The sequence below is a fragment of the Meles meles genome, chromosome 11, assembly GCF_922984935.1.
Source record: "Meles meles chromosome 11, mMelMel3.1 paternal haplotype, whole genome shotgun sequence".
In the NCBI taxonomy this organism is placed as follows: domain Eukaryota; kingdom Metazoa; phylum Chordata; class Mammalia; order Carnivora; family Mustelidae; genus Meles; species Meles meles.
In genome coordinates, this window is record NC_060076.1 from 70,897,322 (window position 1) to 70,918,461 (window position 21,140).

At 35.1% G+C, this 21,140-nt stretch overlaps 1 protein-coding gene across 4 annotated transcripts in view; it reads left to right on the plus strand.

Annotated features, from left to right (window-relative positions):
- Nucleotides 1–21,140, plus strand: part of GKAP1 (G kinase anchoring protein 1) — an 84,016-nt gene that overhangs the window by 59,947 nt on the left and 2,929 nt on the right. For 3 of the 4 annotated variants that reach the window (XM_046023465.1, XM_046023462.1, XM_046023463.1), the window contains exons 8-12: nt 1,773–1,922; nt 11,196–11,297; nt 16,206–16,269; nt 19,853–19,923; nt 20,658–20,735. In XM_046023465.1, coding sequence (XP_045879421.1) covers nt 1,773–1,922; nt 11,196–11,297; nt 16,206–16,269; nt 19,853–19,923; nt 20,658–20,735 — 465 coding nt within the window. The remainder of the gene's footprint in view (nt 1–1,772; nt 1,923–11,195; nt 11,298–16,205; nt 16,270–19,852; nt 19,924–20,657; nt 20,736–21,140) is intronic. The other variant, XM_046023466.1, reaches the window with a different exon arrangement.

Sequence of the window (21,140 nt, forward strand, 5' to 3'; positions counted from 1 at the left end):
TACATTAGTCAAGGAAGTGTGGTATGGCATAAGAGTAGACCTGTAGGTTGACAGAACAGAATTGAATCCAGAAAGAAACTCTTAAATTTATGGTCAGTTGATCTTGTACAAGAATGCCAAGACAACTTGGTGGGAAAGAAATAATCTTCTCAACAAATAATGCTGGATATCCACATGCCGAAGAATAAGTTTGGACCCTTTGTTCACCCCAAACACACAAAAAAATTACTCAAAGTGGATTATAGACCTGAATGTAAGAGCTAAAATGATAAAGCTCTTAGAAGAAATTATAGGAGTAAATTTTCAGAACTTTGAGTAAAGTAGTAGTTTCTTGCATAAATTGGACATTGTCAACATTCAGAAATTTTGTAATACAAAGGACACTACCAAGAATGTGAAAGGATGGGGCACCTGGGTGGGTCAGTCGGTTAAGTGTCTGCCTTTGGCTCAGGTCGTGATCCCAGAGTCCTGGGATCAAGCCCCACATCAGGCTTCCTGCTCAGTGAGGCGTCTATTTCTCCCTCTCCCTCTCTCTCTCCCTCCCCCACTCATGCTGGCACTCTCTCTCTCCCTCAAATAAATAGATAAAATCTTAAAAAAAAAAAAAAAGAAAAAAAGGAACATGAAAGGACAACCCACAGAGTGGGAGAAAATTTTTCCCAACCATATATTTGATAAGAGACTTGTATCTAGAATATATAAAGCACTCTTAAAACTCAAAAGTAAAAAATCCAGTTAAAAAGTGGGCTAAGGATCTCAGTAGACATTTTTCCAAAAAGATATAAAAATATCCAGTAAGCACATGAAAAGATGCTTAGCACAATTAGCCATCAGGGAAATGCAGCTGAAAGCCACAGTGAGATACCACTTGACACTCACTTGGATGGCTATGATCAATAAAGACAAATAATGGCAAGTAAGAATGTGAAGAAATTAGAACCTCCATATGCTATTGATGGGACTGTAAAATGGTGCAGCCACTTTGGAAAACTATCTGGCAATTCCTCAAAAAATTAAACACAGAGTTACCATGTGTTCCAGCAGTTGTACTTACACATATATACCCAAGAGAACTGAAAACATAGCCACACAAAAACTTGTTCTTGAGTGTTTATAGTAGCATTGTTCATAGTAGCCCAAGAGTGGAAACCACCCAAATGTCCATCAACCAATGATTGGAGATGTTAAATATCATGTATCCATCATTGAGATATTATTTGCAGAAATGAAGTACTGATATATGCTATAATATAGGTGAACTTTGAAAACATTGTCTAAGTGAAAGAAACCAGTCACAAAAGACCACATATTATATGGTTTCATTTATATCAGGTGTCCAGAAAAGGCAGATCTATACAGACAGACTGTAGATTAGTGTTGTGCAGGGGAAACTGAGGGGGTAGGTATTAGGAAGAAATGGAGAATGACTGCTAAAAGTTCAGGGCTTGTTTTGGGGGGTGATAAAAGGGTTATGGTTGCACAACTCCGGATATATTAAAAACCATGGAAATATGCATATTAAATGGGCAAATTATACGGTATATGGATAAATTTTTTTAAATCAAGCAATACCCAACTTAAAAAAAAATGAAGAAAAGGACATTTAAGAATGTGTCTCTACTGTTTATCTTCTGGAGATAGAGAAGAATCAGATGGTTGATTGTCTCCTAGTTACCATTTTTCTTTCATTCTCCAACCTTCTGGTGGCTAAGTTTATTAAATGAATACACTTTTGTGTTGAATGATAGTAAATCATAATTCATTTTTGACAGGAATTGAGTTCTCAGACTTTATCACATGATGGAGGATTCTTCAATAGACTGGAAGATGATGTTCATAAAATTCTTATTAGAGAAAAAAGAAGAGAACAGCTTACAGAATATAATGGAACAGATAATTGCGCAGCTCATGAACACAACCAGGCATGTAAAATAGAAAATTCTCTTAAAACCATAGTGAAATTAAAGTGCAATTTTCCTTTTTTAAAAAAACTTAAAACAGTGGAATCCAATTATGATGATATGATGCTACAGTTTTAGGATATTCTCTTAGTCATTATCATGCATAGATACTTCTATTAACAAGTATGAGGTACCCCATTCATTGAATATTTATTTAGTATGTGCTGTGTACTGTTAGGCACCAGTATAGGGGAGTGGGAATACTGAGATGGGTGAGAATACCCTTCACTTAGATACTCAGAGCAGTGGGGATAAGAGGAGGCAGACCTATAGAGGTATCATTCAGCATGATGAAGGCTTGAGAGAGAGATTAACAATACAAATGAGGTTTTGAATAGAGAAGGTACTAGCTCCCTCCTTGGGTGAATTGTGAAAGGTGTCTGAAAAATTGACGTTTGGGATAGACTGAATGATGAATAAACTGTAAGCAGAGAAATGGAGGGGCCCTTTGGGAAGTGCAAGAGCAGAGGCCCAGAGCTGCACAAGCCTTAGACTGAATATTCAGGAAATAGAAGGTTCTGGACTGAGATGCACAGAGTGTGAGGCTGGGGTAACAGGGCCAGGGAAATAGCTTGGGTTTAGATTATGAAGGTCTTTTTAAGGGGAACAAAGAAGTTGGAATTTTAACCTATAGACCAGGGGTTGCAAGCTATTGTCCGCAAGCTAAAAATGGTATTCACATTTTAAATACATTACTCAAAAATGAAAAAGAAAGAAAAGATCTCATCATATAGAGACCTATAAGTCTGCTTTTATTTTTCTCACCACAACTGCTAGTCTTCTGTTTTATTTACCCCCTTTTTTGGGTCTAACTTATTCTTAAGCTTGTACCTTTTCTTTACCATGTATTAACCTCCAATCCATCAATAACTTCTCAGCCTGAAATTTGTAGTGAGCAATTTCAGTAGTGTTCAGCAGTAGTGCTTTCCCTTTACCTCCTTGGTTTTCTCTTCTTCCCTTGTAGGTGCACAACACTGGCTTTCGTAGTATTGCCCACTTTCCCTATTCTGATTTAATTCCTGGGCTGCCAGGTGTTGCTGGAAAATACATATTTTAAGACAATGCTAATGTTCCGTTCTGAAAATCAGTGCAATGTAACTTTTGCCAGATCTTCATTTCTACATAAAGTCCTTTGGTTCACCTTTCTTTCTTTTCTTTTCTTTTTTTTTTTTAAATCGAACTATAATAAACCTACAGTGTTATATTAGTTTCAGGTGTACAATATAACGATTCAGCAATTCTGTACAATTTAACTTTGACAGATTCCTACAGTGGGTGTTCCAAAATCTAAAAGCCTGTTTCTCATCCTGTTATTCTTCAGTGGACCTTATCTCTTTGTTTCATTAAGATTGATAAATTCAGTCACTCAACAAATTAAGCGCCGACTGTGTTGTGTTATATAGGACACAAAAGAAGTCAGACCCTTTTTATTCTAATGCAGCAGTAAGATGGGTTTATAAATAACACTAACATAATTCCACATGGAAATCTATTTTCAACTTAGTGGCAGGAAATCCTTGCCTGTACAAGAAGTACTTGTGAACTTTTTCCTTTCTAACATTGAATTAAATTTAATGTTTTGAAGTCTTGCCTTGACTGTCAAATTTTATGTATAGTCCATGCAACAGTGTTAGCATTTATGGTTAGGATATGTGCTGCTTCTTTTTTCATTGACTATGATTCTTCTCTTTGTGGTCCATATCTTTTTTTTTAAGCCATCTCAGATTATTTTTGGATAGAAAGATTTATATTTGTATTTCAGCAAATAGGTGTCTCAAACCCTTTGTAGAACAAATCTGGGCATATAAAAATTCAGTCAAATGATTAAGTAATGTTAATTATCTAATAAAACCAAAGCAAAACCAAAAACAAAGACGTTGAAATCAATCAAACCTAATAACACAAAATACAGCTTCGGTATCTTATCAGCTCTTTTCCATTGGGAAGAAATTACTTGCCTCTCATGTACTGTTGATAGGTGTTGCAATTAATTAGTATTTAAGATTTTACATTTTTATCGGAGTATGTTGTACATAGTACTCAATATATAATTATTTTTGTACAAGGTAGAAAATGGTGTTTCTCAAAAAAGATGTATTGGTAAAGTGCCATGGTCATTCACAGGAATGGAGATCAAAGATGGCTTTCTTAGGAGAAAATGGCTTTTGAATTGGAATGTACAGAACAGTGGAATTTGAATATGTGCAGGTGAGGGAGAAGAAACTAGAATGCTGTGAGTATGGAGGCAGTGAAGTATAAGCCAACCTCATTAAAACAGAAGGACCTTTGAGGAGAATAGTGTAAGTTTGGTAAGTTAGGTTGGAAAGATTGTGGAGGATCAAAGGCCTGATTTATGGTTTAGTCAGTAGACACTGAAGAATTTTTTAAAGTTTTTGAGCAGAGAACAAAGTTTTATGTGATGATAATTTCATTGCAGTGCCTAGGAAAAACTGAATGAAGTTGAAGGCTAGTGTTAAGAATTTGACAGTGTTCAGTATTATTAAAGGTATAGAACAACAGTAGCATACTGCTGCTGGTATAGTGTAAATTAGTATAACCATTTTGGAAAACAGTTTGGTATTAAGTTTTTATTTTGTGTGTGTGTTAAAGGTGCAACTTTTTTTTCAGCTTTATTGAGATAAAATTGAGATATAAAATTGTAAGATACTTAAAAAAACACGTCATAAAAAATAAAATGCATGTCATGATGATTTGATATACATAAACATTGTGAAATGTTTCCTCCCATCTATTTAAACACATTTACCATCTCACATATTTATCTTTTTTTTTAAGAATGTTTAAGTTCTAGCCTCTTAAAACATCAATTATGCAATGCAGTGTTATCAACCATAGTCACTATGGCATATGTTAGATTCTCCGACCTGATTCATCTTATAGCTGAAAGTTTGGACCATTTTACTGGCCTCTCCCTTGTTGTCCCCCAGACCCTAGCAACCGGTATTAACTTTACAAGTTGAAGATGATGGAAAGACCATATGTTCTAGAAATTCTACCCTAGATTAAATCCTGGACACATGTTCAAAAAGAATGTTCTAAACTCAGTTGTTTGTAATAACAAAATCTATAGGAGAAATGAATGAGCTATAGTTATACATAGCAACATAGATGAATATAAAAAATATAAATGTTTATGAATGTTTAATGAAAAAAGCAAGTCACCAAGTAATACTTTGATGCCATTTATATATATTTTAAAAAATAGTGAATTTAATGTATTATTTAGTGATACTATATATATTCAGTAAAAGACTAAAAAAAGAAGAGAATGACAATACAAAATTCATAAAAGGTGATACCTTCAGGTAGGAAGGGAAAGAGATATGAGATATGATTTGGGAAGAGGCACATGGGGAATGCCAAAATTTTGGTAATGTTCAAATTCATAATCTACCTATTGGGTTATTTTCTTTTTACCTTAGTGTGTCATTATATATTTCTATTGCATATGCAAAATCTTTCATAATTAAAAAGTTAGGATTTTCTCAGAGAGTATCATTGAGTGTAATGGGGAAAAGAAAAAGATTGAGACCATTTAGGAAAATATTTCTTTCTTTATCTCCTTCCTTTCTCCATAATACTCCTTTCTCAAAGAAAGCAAGCTCTTCTTTTTGCCATGGTTAAATCCTTTTTTTTTTTTTAAGATTTTATTTATTTATTTGAGAGAGAGCATGAGAGGAGAGAGGTCAGCTGGAGAATCTGCTGTGCAGGGAGCCCAATGTGGGACTCGATTCTGGGACTCCAGGATCATGACCTGATCCGAAGGCAGTTGCTTAACCAGCTGAGCCACCCAGACACCCGTAAATCCTCTTTTACTATACATTAATATACTCAGGAATTGTTAAAGGTGCAAAATAAATCAACTCTAATTCACCCATTCTTAACATACGGTTTCATTTTTGAATACTGATTTTAAAGGAAAATGCCACATGTGTAGGTATTTTGAAAATAATTATAATAATCAATATAGTTTTATAGCTCCTTTTATAAACCATGCATTATATTGTCAAATCAATGCAGTGTAATTCACTTGGTCATTCATTGCCCTATTATTGAATATTTAGGTTGTATGGAATTGGTCACTTGATATCCATTGAACATCTTCCTATGTTTAATTTTTTTATGAATTATTTTCTTTTTTTTAAGATTTTATTTATTTATTTGACAAAGCGAGATCACAAGTAGGTAGAGAGGCAGGCAGAGAGAGAGAGGAAGGGAAGCAGGCTCCCCGCTGAGCAGAGAGCCCGATGCGGGGCTCGATCCCAGGACCCTGAGACCATGAGCCCATGACCTGAGCTGAAGGCAGGGGCCCAACCCACTGAGCCACTCAGGCACCCCTCGAGTTTCATTCTTAACAACTCTTTCTGCCTCCTGCCTTCTAACGCTAGGAGTAATTTCTCTTCTACACTGCTACCAAATGACTTTTTAAAAAGCATGACTTCTACCATGCCACACCAAGTCCTTAAACTTCAGTGTCTGGTGAATCAAGTATAGTATCCTTGCCCTGATATGTAAAGTCTTCAGGCTATGCTTTTCAAACTGAGACTTCCCCCTCATTTAACCCATCCAGAAATCAATTTAGTAGGTTTATAGCTAGGTAGTAGAAAAATACAGTAGATAATAGGGAAAAAAAAGAAAAATACCAAGAGTATATGGTATCTATTCATATTTTACCAAAATTCATTTCCGTGTGTATACATATACATACACAGCATGCACACATAAGTACATATTCATGCACGGACCTGTGTGTATCCTGGGTCATGATCTAAAACCTTCCTTAATGTGGATCACTGTCAAATAATTATAAAATCATTGTTCTATGGTATAGTTTCAACCTAATTAAATGTCAGCCATATTCTATCCCAGATTTTCTCCTAGCTAGAGCAAAGCACACCTATTACAGAATGCTTAATCCTCCCTGGCTTTGCTCAAGATTCACGTCACTTGTCATCTCCCTGAAGCTTTCTCTCACTGCTCCACCCCACACACCAAAAACAGAAAATCTGGATGTGATCTTTCCTCCTTTTTTTTTTTTTTTAACCTCACAGCGTTTTGTTTTTCTTATGGCACATTTCACACAGTACGTTTTTATTATCATTCTTAACAGATTACAAATCCTTTGTGGACATGAACTCTATCTTGTACATCCTTATATCCTCATTTTAGTGTATAACATTTTCTACTTAGAAAATATTTCTAAAATTTATTAATTGAAATATAAGACTTAATAACAATGAATGCACATGAAAAAGGATGGGACCAGGGAGGGAGACAAACCAGAAGAGACTCAATCTCAGGAAACAAACTGGGGGCTGCTGGGGCGGGGGATAGGGTGGCTGGGTGATGGACATTGGGGAGGGTATGTGCTATGGTGAGTGCTGTGAAATGTGTAGGACTGATGATTCACAGACCTGTACCCCTGAAACAAGTAATAAATTATATGTTAATAAAAATATGAATGCGCATTTAAACAACATGTTTTTCTGTTTTTAAAAATTGATATTTATTTTTTTTAAGATTTATTTATTTTTAAGAGAGTGTGCAAGCAGTGGTGAGGGACAGAAGGAGAGGGAAAGAGAAAATCTCCAGCAGACTCTCCACTGTGCACAGAGTCTGACCCAGGGCTCAATCCCAGGACCCTGAGATCATGACCTTAGCCGAAATCAAGAATTGGATGCTTAACCAACTGAGCCACCCAGGCGCCCCTAGAAAGTCATCTCTTTTTTTCTTTTAAGATTTTATTTATTTGTCAGAGAGAGCACAAGCAGGGGGAGCAGGAGGCAGAGGGAGAAGCAGGCTCCCTACTGAGCAAGCGAAACTCGATTCCAGGACCCTGGGATCATGACCTGAGCTGAACACAGAAACTTAACCAACTGAGCCACCCAAGTATCCCAGAAAGTAATCTTTGTTAAAGAAATTTTGGTAACTATTGATAAGTAGAGAAATGATAATGGCAAAAATTAATCTTTGAGGGTTTTACTATATATTTGCCAGATACTATATTAAGTACTTAAAATGGTTATTTCATTTAATTTGCACAGTTAGCTATGAAGTTGGTAGATACTGTCCCCAGTTTGTAGATGCAGGGGGAAAAAATGACCTTAAATTTATTCACTTGGAGAAAACTATTGATAGTTTGTTTTGGTCCTACTTTTCTTTGGATATATACTTTTTTTTTCCCCTCTCATAATGTAGAAACTGTTAAATGGACCACTTTTTAGTTAAAGATGGTGAGCATTTTGAGTTAAGTAATAATTCTTATAACATGAAGTAATTGAGTTTTTTAATAACTAAATTGCTTTCCAGTACCCCACAATGAGAAAGAAATACTTTAAATGTACCAGTTTGTTGTAACATTTCTTTGTTTACTACTGAGATTGTATACTTCATGTTTATTGGTTGTATGCTTTCATATGGTTGTGACTATTTTTTCCAGTTTAAATAAAATAAGATAAAAACAGAGAAGGAGGCAAACAGTAAAGGTCTCATTTATCTTTAGATTTTGTTTTAGTACTTTTGGAGATTTTTCATCAAGTTAAATATATTGGCTTTTCTTTTAGTTTCCTCCATTTGGTATTATGTTCAGAAGGGCTTTCCTACTCAAAGATGATAGGTATTCTTATTCATGTAGATTTTATTTTAATACTTATGTGTTTCTGTTTTTTCAAAATTAGAATAGTATTTTATATTACTCAGTGATTCTATACTCAGTATAAAACAATTTTGATCAAAGGAATTTTTTAAACAATAAGGTGAAATTTCCATAATCTCACAAAAATAAATCTCCTAAGAGTTAGTAAATTTTTAATGTATGTCCTTCCAGAATTTTTTCTTTGCATATAGTGTCATAATATTGAGAACATGTGGATATAGTTTATAGTTCTATATCATTTTTAGTGATTTCAGAGTTTTCAGTTTTATAAATTTACCATATGTTTAGTATATATCCTATTGTTGGCCATTTAAATTGATGCATAGATCTTGTAATAGATCTGCAGTGAACACAAATAGATATCCGCCCCCACCTCACTTAGCTATTTAAGGTAAATTCCTAGTAGTGAAATTCTTGGGCCTAATATTATATATGTTCCTGATCTGGATCCACCCCCTCCTTATCCCTTAAACTAGAATCTTGAAGTGATCATCCTCACCTGCCACATTCAACTGCTAATAAATACTATAGATTCTGCTCCCAAATAATTTCTCACAAGATACACTTCTTTCCATCTAAACTGCTTCTGATCTCATCATAATCTTCACTGACATGGGCTTGCAGTAGCAATTAAAGGGGTTTTCCACCTCTTTTATCAACTCTGATGCATTTTCCACAGCACTCAAAGTGATCCCTTAAAAACATAAATGTAACATGAATAGAAAGCTGATAGTCTGCTCAAATTCCTTCATGGTTTCACAAGACCCTCTAAGATGAGTCCTCTGTCTTACCCTATCTACCCCTTCCCTAAACTCCAACCACATTGGCCTCTTTTTCTTCCAATTCTCTAGACTCCTTCCTGCCTTGGGGCCTTTAAACATACTGTTCTTTTTACTTAGAAGTCTCTTACCTCCACTTTTCGCTTAGCTAATTCCTTCCCATCACTCAAAGTTCATTTGAAGTGTCACTACATCAGAGAGAGCTAGCTTTTCTTCATGCTTCTTTTCTTCATAGCTTAAACCTTGTTTTCTGATTGCAGCATTTAGTCCCATGAGAGCGAGTGTCTTTTCAGTTCTCTTCACTATAGTACATGCAATACCTAGTAGTTCGGTGCTCAGAGAGTATCTTTAGAATAAGTTAATGTTGCCACATCACTCATTAGATAAATAGAACCAATTTATACTCTTACTTGACTTTGGAATGATTTTTTTGCTTTTAAATTTGTCTGGGTATGTGGTACAAGATGGCAAGGACTTATTTAACTTAATTTTTTTCCTGTTAGCCACTTATCCTATAACCTACATTTATTCTGTAATTCAGCCTTTTCTCACGTCTTTAAAATACCATAATTATATTACAATTAATTTTTTTTTAATTTATTTGACACAGAGAGAGGTCACAAGCAGGCAGAGAGGCAGGCAGAGAGAGAGGGGGAAGCAGGCTCCCTGCTGAGCAGGGAGCCCGATGTGGGGCTTGATCCCAGGACCTTGGGATCATGAACTGAGCCGAAGGCAGAGGATTAACCCACTGAGCCACCCAGGTGCCCCATATTACAATAAATTCTTATATCTTAAATCTCTTTCTGGACTTTGTTTTCTGGTACACTGCTCTGTCAACTCAAGTGCCCTGACCATACTATTGTAGCTATTTTTGCTGTTTGGTGTACAATTATTTGGTAGGCGAAGTCTCCTTCATTGCTTTAACTTTTTTGTTTCTATCCTGAGTTCTCCCAGATGAAGTTTTGACTGGAATTTCAATTGAAATTTTATTAAATTTACAAAGTAGTAATTAGTCTTCCCATCTACAAACATACTTTGTTCCGTGTCCTTTTCAATATTTTACAAATTTCCTTATAGATCCTAAACCTTTCTGAATTATATTTTTAGGGATTTTTTTTATAGCAACTTGGGGGGAATGGTTTTTTCTAGTTATATTTTCTATCTGCTAATTGCTGATTTAGAGAAAAGTTCTTAATTTTGCAGTTTGTTTTTTGTTATTTACTTTTTATAATTGTAATTATAAAAACTTACTACTATTTATTATTTCTCATAAGTTTTAAATTCTTTTGGGTTCTAAAGATAGACTAATAACAACTTGTAACAGAGTATTTTTAATGTTTATTCCAGTATAGAAATATTTTGAAGCTTTGATATTATTCTGTCATGTTTGTAGTTTAAGCTTAATCATAAATATCTTATTTGCTTTCACTGTAATAATTACAATTATATATTTGAGTAGAAGTAGAAATGTAGTCAACAGTTTAAGGTTGCTCTAGAAAATGAATTGAAATCAGGAAAATCGGAATTGTCTTCCTGTTAAACTTTCCACAGAATATTGTAAATCAGAATTGGTTTTCCAAAACTATTCTGAAAACTAATTAAAAACTATCTTAGTTTTTTCTTTTTTTTCCTTAAGATATTATTTTTTTAAGTAATCTCTATACCAAAAGTGAGGTTCAAACTGAAAACCCTGAGATCAAGAGTCACATGCTATACTGACTGAGCCAGCCAGGCACCCCAGAACTATCTTAGTTCTAAAATAGTGTTTTTCTCCCACAGGAAGTCGTTCTGAAAGATGGAAGAATTGAAAGACTAAAGTTGGAACTTGAAAGGAAGGATGCTGAAATCCAGAAGCTGAAAAATGTGATCACTCAATGGGAGGTTTGTAATTATTTACTGCTGTAAACCAATTCTATAAAATCGCACTTTTCTGTTTTTCCTGTAGGTTAATATGTATAATATTTGATTAATAGAAATACTTCTGCAGTTTAGGTTTTTAAACTCTCACTAATATAAAATCTGAATGGTAATATGATTTTTTAATCATGTGAATATGGATATAACATTAAACTTGCCATTTTAACTATTCTTTAGGTGTATAATTCATTGGCATTAATTATCCTCACAGTGTTGTGTAGTTATCACCACTGTTTATTTCCCAAACTTTTTCATCATCCCAAATTCTGTACCATTAAATAGCTCCGCATTTTCCTTTTCTTTCAGCCCCCATGACCTCTAATCCCAATGAATTTGCTTTATTCTAGATACCTCATGTAAGTGGAATCATATATTTGTCTTTGTGTGTCTGACTTATTTCACTTAGTATAATCTTTTCAAGTTTCATCCATGTTTTTGCATGTATCAGAATTCCATTCTTTTTATGGCTGAGTAATAGTCCATTGTATATATATGCTACAATTTGTTTGTTCTGTGTATGGGCATTTGCATTGTTTCCACCATTTCACTATTGTGAACAATCCTGCCATGAATATTAGTATACAAGTATCTGAGTTCCTGTTTTCAGTTCTTTGGGGTATATACCTAAAAGTGGGATTGCTGGATCATATAATACTTCTGTGTTTAACTTTTAGAAAAACTGCCAGATTGTTTTCCATAGCATCTGCACCATTTCACATTCCCATGAACAGTGCACAAAGGTTCCAGTTTCTTTACATCCTCGCCAACACTTGTTATTTATACAGTTTTTTAAAACCAAAACCTACGAATAGAGAGCCCAGAAATAGACCCTCAACTCTATGGTCAACTAACCTTCGACAAAGCAGGATAGAATGTCCAGTGGAAAAAAGACAGCCTCTTCAATAAATGGTGCTGGGAAAATTGGACAGCCACATGCAGAAAAATGAAATTGGACCACTTCCTTACACCACACACAAAAATAGACTCAAAATGGATAAAGGACCTCAAAGTGAGAAAGGAATCCATCAAAATCCTTGAGGAGAACACAGGCAGCAACCTCTTCCACCTCAGCCGCAGCAACATCTTCCTAGGAACATCGGCAAAGGCAAGGGAAGCAAGGACGAAAATGAACTGTTGGGATTTCATCAAGATCAAAAGCTTTTGCACAGCAAAGGAAACAGTTAACAAAACCAAAAGACAACTGACAGAATGGGAGAAGATATTTGCAAACGACATATCAGATAAAGGGCTAGTATCCAAAATCTATAAGGAACTTAGCAAACTCAACACCCAAAGAACAAACAATCCAATCAAGAAATGGGCAGAGGACATGAACAGACATTTCTACAAAGAAGACATCCAGATGGCCAACCGACACATGAAAAAGTGCTCCACGTCACTCGGCATCAGGGAAATACAAATTAAAACCACAATGAGATATCACCTCACACCAGTCAGAATGGCTAAAATTAACAAGTCAGGAAATGACAGATGCTGGTGAGGATGCAGAGAAAGGGGAACCCTCCTCCACTGTTGGTGGGAATGCAAGCTGGTGCAACCACTCTGGAAAACAGCATGGAGGTTCCTCAAAATGTTGAAAATAGAACTGCCCTATGACCCAGCAATTGCACTACTGGGTATTTACCCTAAATATACAAACGAAGTGATCCGAAGGGGCACGTGCACCCGAATGTTTATAGCAGCAATGTCTACAATAGCCAAACTATGGAAAGAACCTAGATGTCCATCAACAGATGAATGGATAAAGAAGATGTGGTATATATACACAATGGAATACTATGCAGCCATCAAAAGAAATGAAATCTTGCCATTTGCGACGACGTGGATGGAACTAGAGGGTATCATGCTTAGTGAAATAAGTCAATCGGAGAAAGACAACTATCATATGATCTCCCTGATATGAGGACGTGGAGATGCAACATGGGGGGTTAGGGGGATAGGAGAAGAATAAATGAAACAAGATGGGATTGGGAGGGAGACAAACCATAAGTGACTCTTAATCTCAGAAAACAAACTGGGGGTTGCTGGGGGGAGGTGGGGTTGGGAGAGGGGAAGGGGACATTCCCTTCTTGGGAATGTTATGGACATTGGGGAGGGTATGTGCTATCGTGAGTGCTGTGAAGTGTGTAAACCTGGCGATTCACAGACCTGTACCCCTGGGGATAAAAATACATTATATGTTTATAAAAAAAAAAAAACCCAAAACCTACATGTTACTCTTCTACGCACTTTTTAGGCTTTAAAAAAAATCTTACTCATCTCCATTGTCATTCTTTTTTGACTAATATTCATTGACCCAACAGTTATTTATTGAGTGCCTATAATGTGTCAAGTACTTTTCTAGGCCCCACACAATGTAATAGTGGAAAAAAATGATAAATCAAGTTCCAGCTCTGATGATATTTTCCTTTCTCTGCCACACATGCCTTTAGGAATCATCCCTGCTAAAGGTTTTTTGGACTATATCCACCCATCTCCCTTAGCTTTTTCTTCGTGATTTATATTTTCCTTTTCTTTTGTTGGGCACAACAAAGATAAAGAAGATGTGGCATGCGTGTGTGTGTGTGTGTGTGTGAGAGAGAGAGAGAGAGAGAGAGAGAGAGATGGAATATTATTCAGCCATAAAAATAATGAAATCTTGCTATTTGCAACAACGACGGATCTAGAGTATATAACGCTAAGTGAAATAAGTTAGAGAAAGACAAACACCGTGTGATCTCACTCGTATGTGGAATTTAAGAAACGAAACAAAACAAAACAGGGGAAAAAAAGAGAGACAAACCAAGACACAGACTCTTAACTATAGAGAACAAACTGATGGTTACCAGAGGGGAGGTGAGGGGAGGGATGGGGAGAAATAGGTGATGGGGATTAAAGAGTACTCTTATCATGATGAAAAAAATGTAATTAAATAAATAAACCTAAAGCTTCATAAATTGTAGGCAGGAAAAATAGAACCATAATGAGAACCATTGGATTGGTGCTAAATGAATATATACTTCAATTCTTACCCAAAAATTTGGCCGAAATATATTATAAGATGTATATAAATATATTTATGAGATGTATATAAGATATATATATACATATATGCACGAGGCCTGGAGTGAAGACACTGTAGTAAAGCAATGAACAAGTGTGGAGTGTGAGAGAAAGAGCACATTTCGAACAGGTTTGGGCAGAGGGGCCTAATACCCCATTTTGTATATGCCAAGTTTGAAAGGGCTATAGATGTAGGCATAGATGTTCAGAATGCAGCTAAAGTCACAATGTATCATTTAACTTAAGTGCTCTCTTTTTCATGAAGTTAAAAATACTATTAAGGGTCTCATATATTTCATTTATGTTCTTATAAAATGCATGACATTAGTATGTTTTGTTTTTATAGATAAACTTGCTATTCTGGTTGTATATACAAAACTATATATGCTATTTTTTAGGGACAACCTAGGATTTTTCATAGGTGATTTTTCTCATTTGCAATTTTTGCTTTATGAGCTGACTTTAGACCTGAAGTCTGGCATGAGAGGTGTCTCTGGGGACACTGATGTGCACCTTGGACAAAAGGCTTGAGCTGGACATAGAGTTTGGCAAGATACTAACATTGATTGAGACCCTGATAGAGAATTTCTTAGAAAGTTTCATATTCACAGTGGATAAATATTCATAGTGAATATACTTGTAGTTAACTATGTATGTTTTTCCCCTTCATGTTTTTATGTGTCCGTCTGACTTACCTCCCTCATTCATTCCTAAGCTTCTCAGAAGTTCTGCTCCCTTTGTATTTACTGTGGTGTTTACTTCTGTTCAGGGTATTGTCTGCAACATTATGAATGTCATTACTGATTTATTATTAGAAATTTACTGGATAGTGTTTAGTAAAAGCCATCATTACTGGCCTTTAATGTAAAATACATAAAATATGTTTTACAAGAAAGATTTTGGAATCAGTAACTTCTGACTTATGTACATATGTGTTAAGAGAAGAAATGACAAGTTTCTTATACTAATCTGCTTTCTTTCTCTGATCTTTTGTTTTTCCACAATGTAGGTAATGTATTGTTTTCTCCAATGTATTAATATATTAAATATTTATAAATAAATCTGTTTAAGATACATTGAATAAGGGTATTGTAGGGGGAAAATTCCTTGGAAAAAAGATGTTAATGTGAGAAGGTATTTCCTCTTGTTTGTAAGTGTATAATTATGTCATCTATGTATGATATGAGAAGAAGCTAAATCATTTGGCTAAAGAAATTGAAAGATATTCCAGGAAATTATTAATTCATATCAGCAAAAAGTTACTTTAACAACATATAGTTAATGAAATAATGAGAGATAGATAACGCAAATGAGGAGACATAGTATTGTGCTGTACAGTTCTATAAGTATTGTGTGTGTGCCCCTAGGCACTCTCAGTAGTTAGTAGCCACATATTGGGAAATGGCAGATATAGAACAGATGCAGAAAGTTCTAATACAGGACTGGACAGTCTTGATCTAGAGCTACAAATCATCTTTCTTTGTTTTCATCCAATTATTTTATATTGTATGGGATTTTGTTTAAGGGGGAAAAAAGAACTTCAAGAAAATTTAGTATTATCCTGAATTTTCTCCAGTTTTATCCTTTCTTCTTTATTTTTCAACCACTTACAGTATTAATTTCTATTATTAGACCATGGAATTAATTTAGAAGGAGATAGTACTGAATACATTTTCCTCCATCCTATTTCTTTCAAAAGGAGTTTCTGTCTTTCAGCAAGCCTAGATTCATAGCTCCATAAATTCAGTGTAAGTCATTAACTACATCATTTACTTTAAAAAAATTTAATCTTTTTTCTTTGACTATTAGGCAAAGTATAAAGAAGTAAAAGCAAGAAATGCACAGTTATTGAAAATGCTTCAGGAAGGTGAAAGTAAGTGATTTGTCTGTTTTTGGAATTAAAAGTAACCTTAAAAAAATCTGAAAATGACTTTTCAAGATATATGATTAACTCAATAAAATAAAAAAATTTCCTAGAGGGATTCAGATTGAATTTTTGCTAATAATTTTACTATTACAACTTGGTCTTACAGCACCTTAGTGTTACAGCACCTTAGTATAACACAAGTTTCCAACTATTCAGGTAAAAGAAATCTTGAAATTTCAATTCTTATAAAGTATTGGACTACATTCAGCAGGAAAACAAGAATAGACCTTGCTTAGGATTCTCTTCTTACTTATTAGAGGAAGAATGCCTATCATCATTTAAAATTTTCCTTTTTCCCTTCCCCCCAGTCTTTTTTTAAAAAATTCATTTATTTATTTTAGAGTGGGAGAGAGAGTGTGTATGTGTGTGTGCACATGAGCAGGGGGAAGAGCAGAGGGAGAGGGACAAGCAGATTCTGTGCTGAGCACAGGGCCTAATAGAGGGCTTGATCTCACAACCCTGAGATCATGACCTGAGCCAAAACCAAGAGTTGAACACTTAACCAAGCTGAGCCACCCAGGTGCCCCTTCCCAACTCTTTATACTTTTACAGCCACTCTAAACTTTGGCAATATTTCACCAGCCGGAAGCCAAGGAAATCAATCAAAAATGATTAGCGATAATCACATTTAGTAAAGTAGATGTTGTATGAAGCCCCTGTTAATAAGTGTCAGTGATATCCCAAATAGATCTCTTGTGAGTACTGTATAGTGTTCAAGAAATTGTGAAACTCATCTTGAATCAGAATAAACAAGATAGGGGCGCCTGGGTGGCTCAGTGGTTTAAGCTGCTGCCTTCAGCTCAGGTCATGATCTCAGAGTCCTGGGATCGAGTCCCACATCGGGCTCTCTGCTCAGCAGGGAGCCTGCTTCCCTCTCACTCTCTCTGTCTGCCTCTCTGCCTACTTATGATCTCTCTCTGTCAAATGGATAAATCTTTAAAAAAAAAAAAAAAGAATAAAAAGATACCAAAAATTGAAAATACTGGGAATGAAATTGTTCAATAAAAATTTTAACTATATTAAAAAACAGTTATTAAAACATATGAGTAAAAACCAGGAATCGTGTTCAGCTGAAAAGAATATATGGTGTTGAAATAGATTCAAACTTACTGTTTAATAGCTTTACTATTTTTTTTTATAATCTAACTTATATAGCTTAACTATGATAAAATAGAAGTTAAAGAGTAATGGGGAAGGCATTATTTGGACAATTAGATATCAACATTCTGAGATTTAGATCTGTGCATGTTTCAGATTTCCATGTGGATCATTTAATGAACAAAATTATGAAAAAAAATTGTTTATAAGCTGTATTTCTAATTGAAATTAGGGGTTCATTGGACATTGGATGCATGATTTTTTAAATATGTAAAAACAAAGTAATATTCCTATTTAGGGAAACATTTGTGAAAAGTTAGAAAGTTAACTGATAAAAGCTTTCTATCAAAAATACATTAAAATGGCTACCAGTAAATAACATCAGTGTCCATACTGTATACTATTTAAAAAAATCCAAGTAGGGATGCCAGGCTGGCTCAGTTGGTAAAGCATGCAACTCTTGATTTCAGGGTCATGAGTTCCCATGTTGGGTGTAGAGATTACTTTAAAAAAAACGCAAATAGATCAGTGATGGGCGTTAAGGAGGGCATGTGTATGATGATCACTGGGTGTTATACACAACAAATGAGTCATTGAACGCTACATCAAAACTAATGATTTACTACATGTTGGCTAATTGAATTTAAATTTTTAAAAAATCCAAGTGGAAGAATTTTATATAGAACCATTACATGAAAAATACAGTATGTTAGAGCACACATAAGCTAGGATTGATAACGTGAGTGTGAATACAGTCAGCTCCCTTATAATGCAACACATACATCACCCATCTCTGTAAAAGCACACACTTAAAGCCACACAGTTTATGGGGAAAGTGGTTAGGAGGGTGCAACACTCAAAGGAAAAAAAAAAATTCATCAGAGATACATTAAAAAAAAAGTTGGGAACCTAATAAAAACAGTAACACAGTTTTATACATGTTAAAGTGATTAAACACAAATACTATAATAAATATGGCACTTTACCTGAAAGACTGCCTTTAGTTTGCTTGTGGAAATAGGCCTCAGAGGGTCCGCAGGTTGTGTGTTACTGTGAAGCAATGGAAGAGTGGAAAGTTGGTGTGGTTGGGAACAGTGGACAGAGATAGCTGGTCGATATTTGAGGTGTGTACATGGGTACTCTTTTCTGTATTTGTGAAATTATGCTCAAGCAAATGCAAAATTCATGTTCTGTTCAGGTTTTTCTGTTATACAACAATCTCAATGAAACAAATTCGTGTTTTCAAAATAAGCATGTTATTAGAAAACTGACTATAATTGAAATGTTACATAATTATTAAAAATCACTTGTTCTCAGTGAGTATGCCTAATTCTGGGGAGGGGGGATGTAAAAGGTACCAAGTTAAATCTTGAGAGACTGTGATTTGATTCTTGATGCACTGTCTCACCTTACTGCATTAAACCATGACAGATAAACTTGAATTACAGTGTTATGTTGGTAGAGCTGTGGTGATAGCAGTACTCATAGATTTGATCTTTTCCTCCTTCACTAATTACTTCACTAATTATAGTTTTACCTCTTCAGTCTCTCCTCGTTTTTTTTCAAAATTGAGGAGTTAGTTTTTCATGCATTATAACCATTACCATGGATTAAAGAAGTTGTTAGCCATGTAGAGATTTTTGAAGCCTAGGAAACCTAGGGGTTGAAATGTAGATAGATCTCTTGCTTCCCCAAAGAGGGAAAACCTCTAGACAAAGGACCACAGGTGTATGTAATCAGTTATGATCATATGAGCTATGTTTACTTGACAGTGCTTTACTGGTATGAACAGTCAGTTAAAAATCATTTTTTTGTGGGCCTTACAGTACTGCTCACCCTGACAATTTAACAAAACGAAACAAAAACATTCTACCTTGTTTTTAAAATCTTGTTTTAAGATTAGTCAAGATATTTGCTTCATCCCTATGGGAAATTGGTTATGTCCTTGTCCTCTTTAGAATAGCTGGAAAAAATTTATCTTTCAAGGTATCTATACAATTAATATATATATTTTTTTAGATTTTATTTTTATTTATTTGACAGAGAGAGATCACAAGTAGGCAGAGAGGTAGGCAGAGAGAGAGGAGGAAGCAGGCTCCCTGGCCTGACACGGGGCTCGATCCCAGGACCCTGACATCATGACCTGAGCCGAAGGCAGCGGCTTAATCCACTGAGCCACCCAGGCGCCCCTATACAATTAATATTTTAACACCACAGAAAATGTAAAATTTTCAAGAAAAACTGCTGTAGTAATAATGATGATCAGAATTTGCCAGTGGAAATAAATAAGAGTTATATAGAATGAAGAAATACATCCATTCTGTATAAGGACAGTTAGTCTTCACCCAACTGCACTGCTGTCTTGGTTCACTAAAGTATTGTTCAAATATTTGAGTGGTTGAAAATACTGCTGTTTTTCCTTTCTTGTCAGTGAAAGATAAAGCAGAAATACTTCTGCAAGTTGATGAATCACAAAGTATCAAGAACGAGCTAACTATACAGGTAAGAAAAGCTGTGAAATATACAGGACTGGTTTTCTTTTTTTTTTTCTTTTTTTAAAGATTTTATTTATTTATTTGACAGATCACAAGTAGGCAGAGAGGCAGGCAGAGAGAGAGAGAAGGGAGGAAACAGGCTCCCCGCTGAGCAGAGAGCCCGATGCGGGGCTCGATCCCAGGACCCTGGGATCATGACCTGAGCCGAAGGCAGAGGCTTTAACCACTGAGCCACCCAGGCGCCCCCAGGACTGGTTTTCTTAAGCTATTTCTCTTTAGTCCTAAATTATGAAACTCGATTAAACAAAAATATAGCCCATCAGCACTGTGATAAAGTGAAACAAATTATACTTCCTTATTATCATGTAATAGCAAATGAATTAAGGTTCTTTTTACTGTGCTGAGGGAGGTAGGTATGTCCTAAAGCCTAAGGGAAGATAAGGTTGTATATTAGTTGATGCAGACTAAGATAGAGATAAAAAGGAGAGATAGAACTTAACCCTATTCATGGATTTGACGTTCTTCCCTTCCCATCCTTACTCTGCATTTTCTCTTAGAATAGTGAGTTCTCTTATCTGTCTTTGATATATAAATGAGTAAAATGCCTAACTGAAATTGTGTGTGTGCTTGGTGGGTGGGAGGTGGTTCTCTGAGTCAAATTCACCATTGTGAGTAAATGTTAAGAATTAAGAGTATTTGCCTAAAGAGACAAAGTCTTTTAAATGGATTATTTGGTTTTAGGTGACTTCACTTCATGCTGCATTAGAACAAGAAAGATCTAAAGTGAAAGTATTACAAGCAGAACTAGCCAAATACCAGGTATGCTTTTATAATTTTGAAAGTGTTCTCATCACAAGTAATACCTTTAGAATAGATACTGTGTGAGAATAAAGCACTATTTTATTCAGTCCAAAATCTGTTTGCCAAACATATTAATAATTTTGTTATTATTGGTCATACAATTTACAATTTTAGAAAATGTTAGAGTTTTTCTAAATATTGGTATATACAGCAATAACTTAAGTAAAATCCTTGGTATGATGTGGCATAAGTGTCAGTGAATCGTATGGAGGGAAGGTACATAAATGATATTTGTCCTACTATATAAATTTGATCACTTGGGTACAGCAGTTGATATCTCCATTGTAAAGATATCTCCATTGTAAAGATATCTTTTCTCCTTTATAATTAATAAATATATGAAGTGATACTTTGAGATTGTGT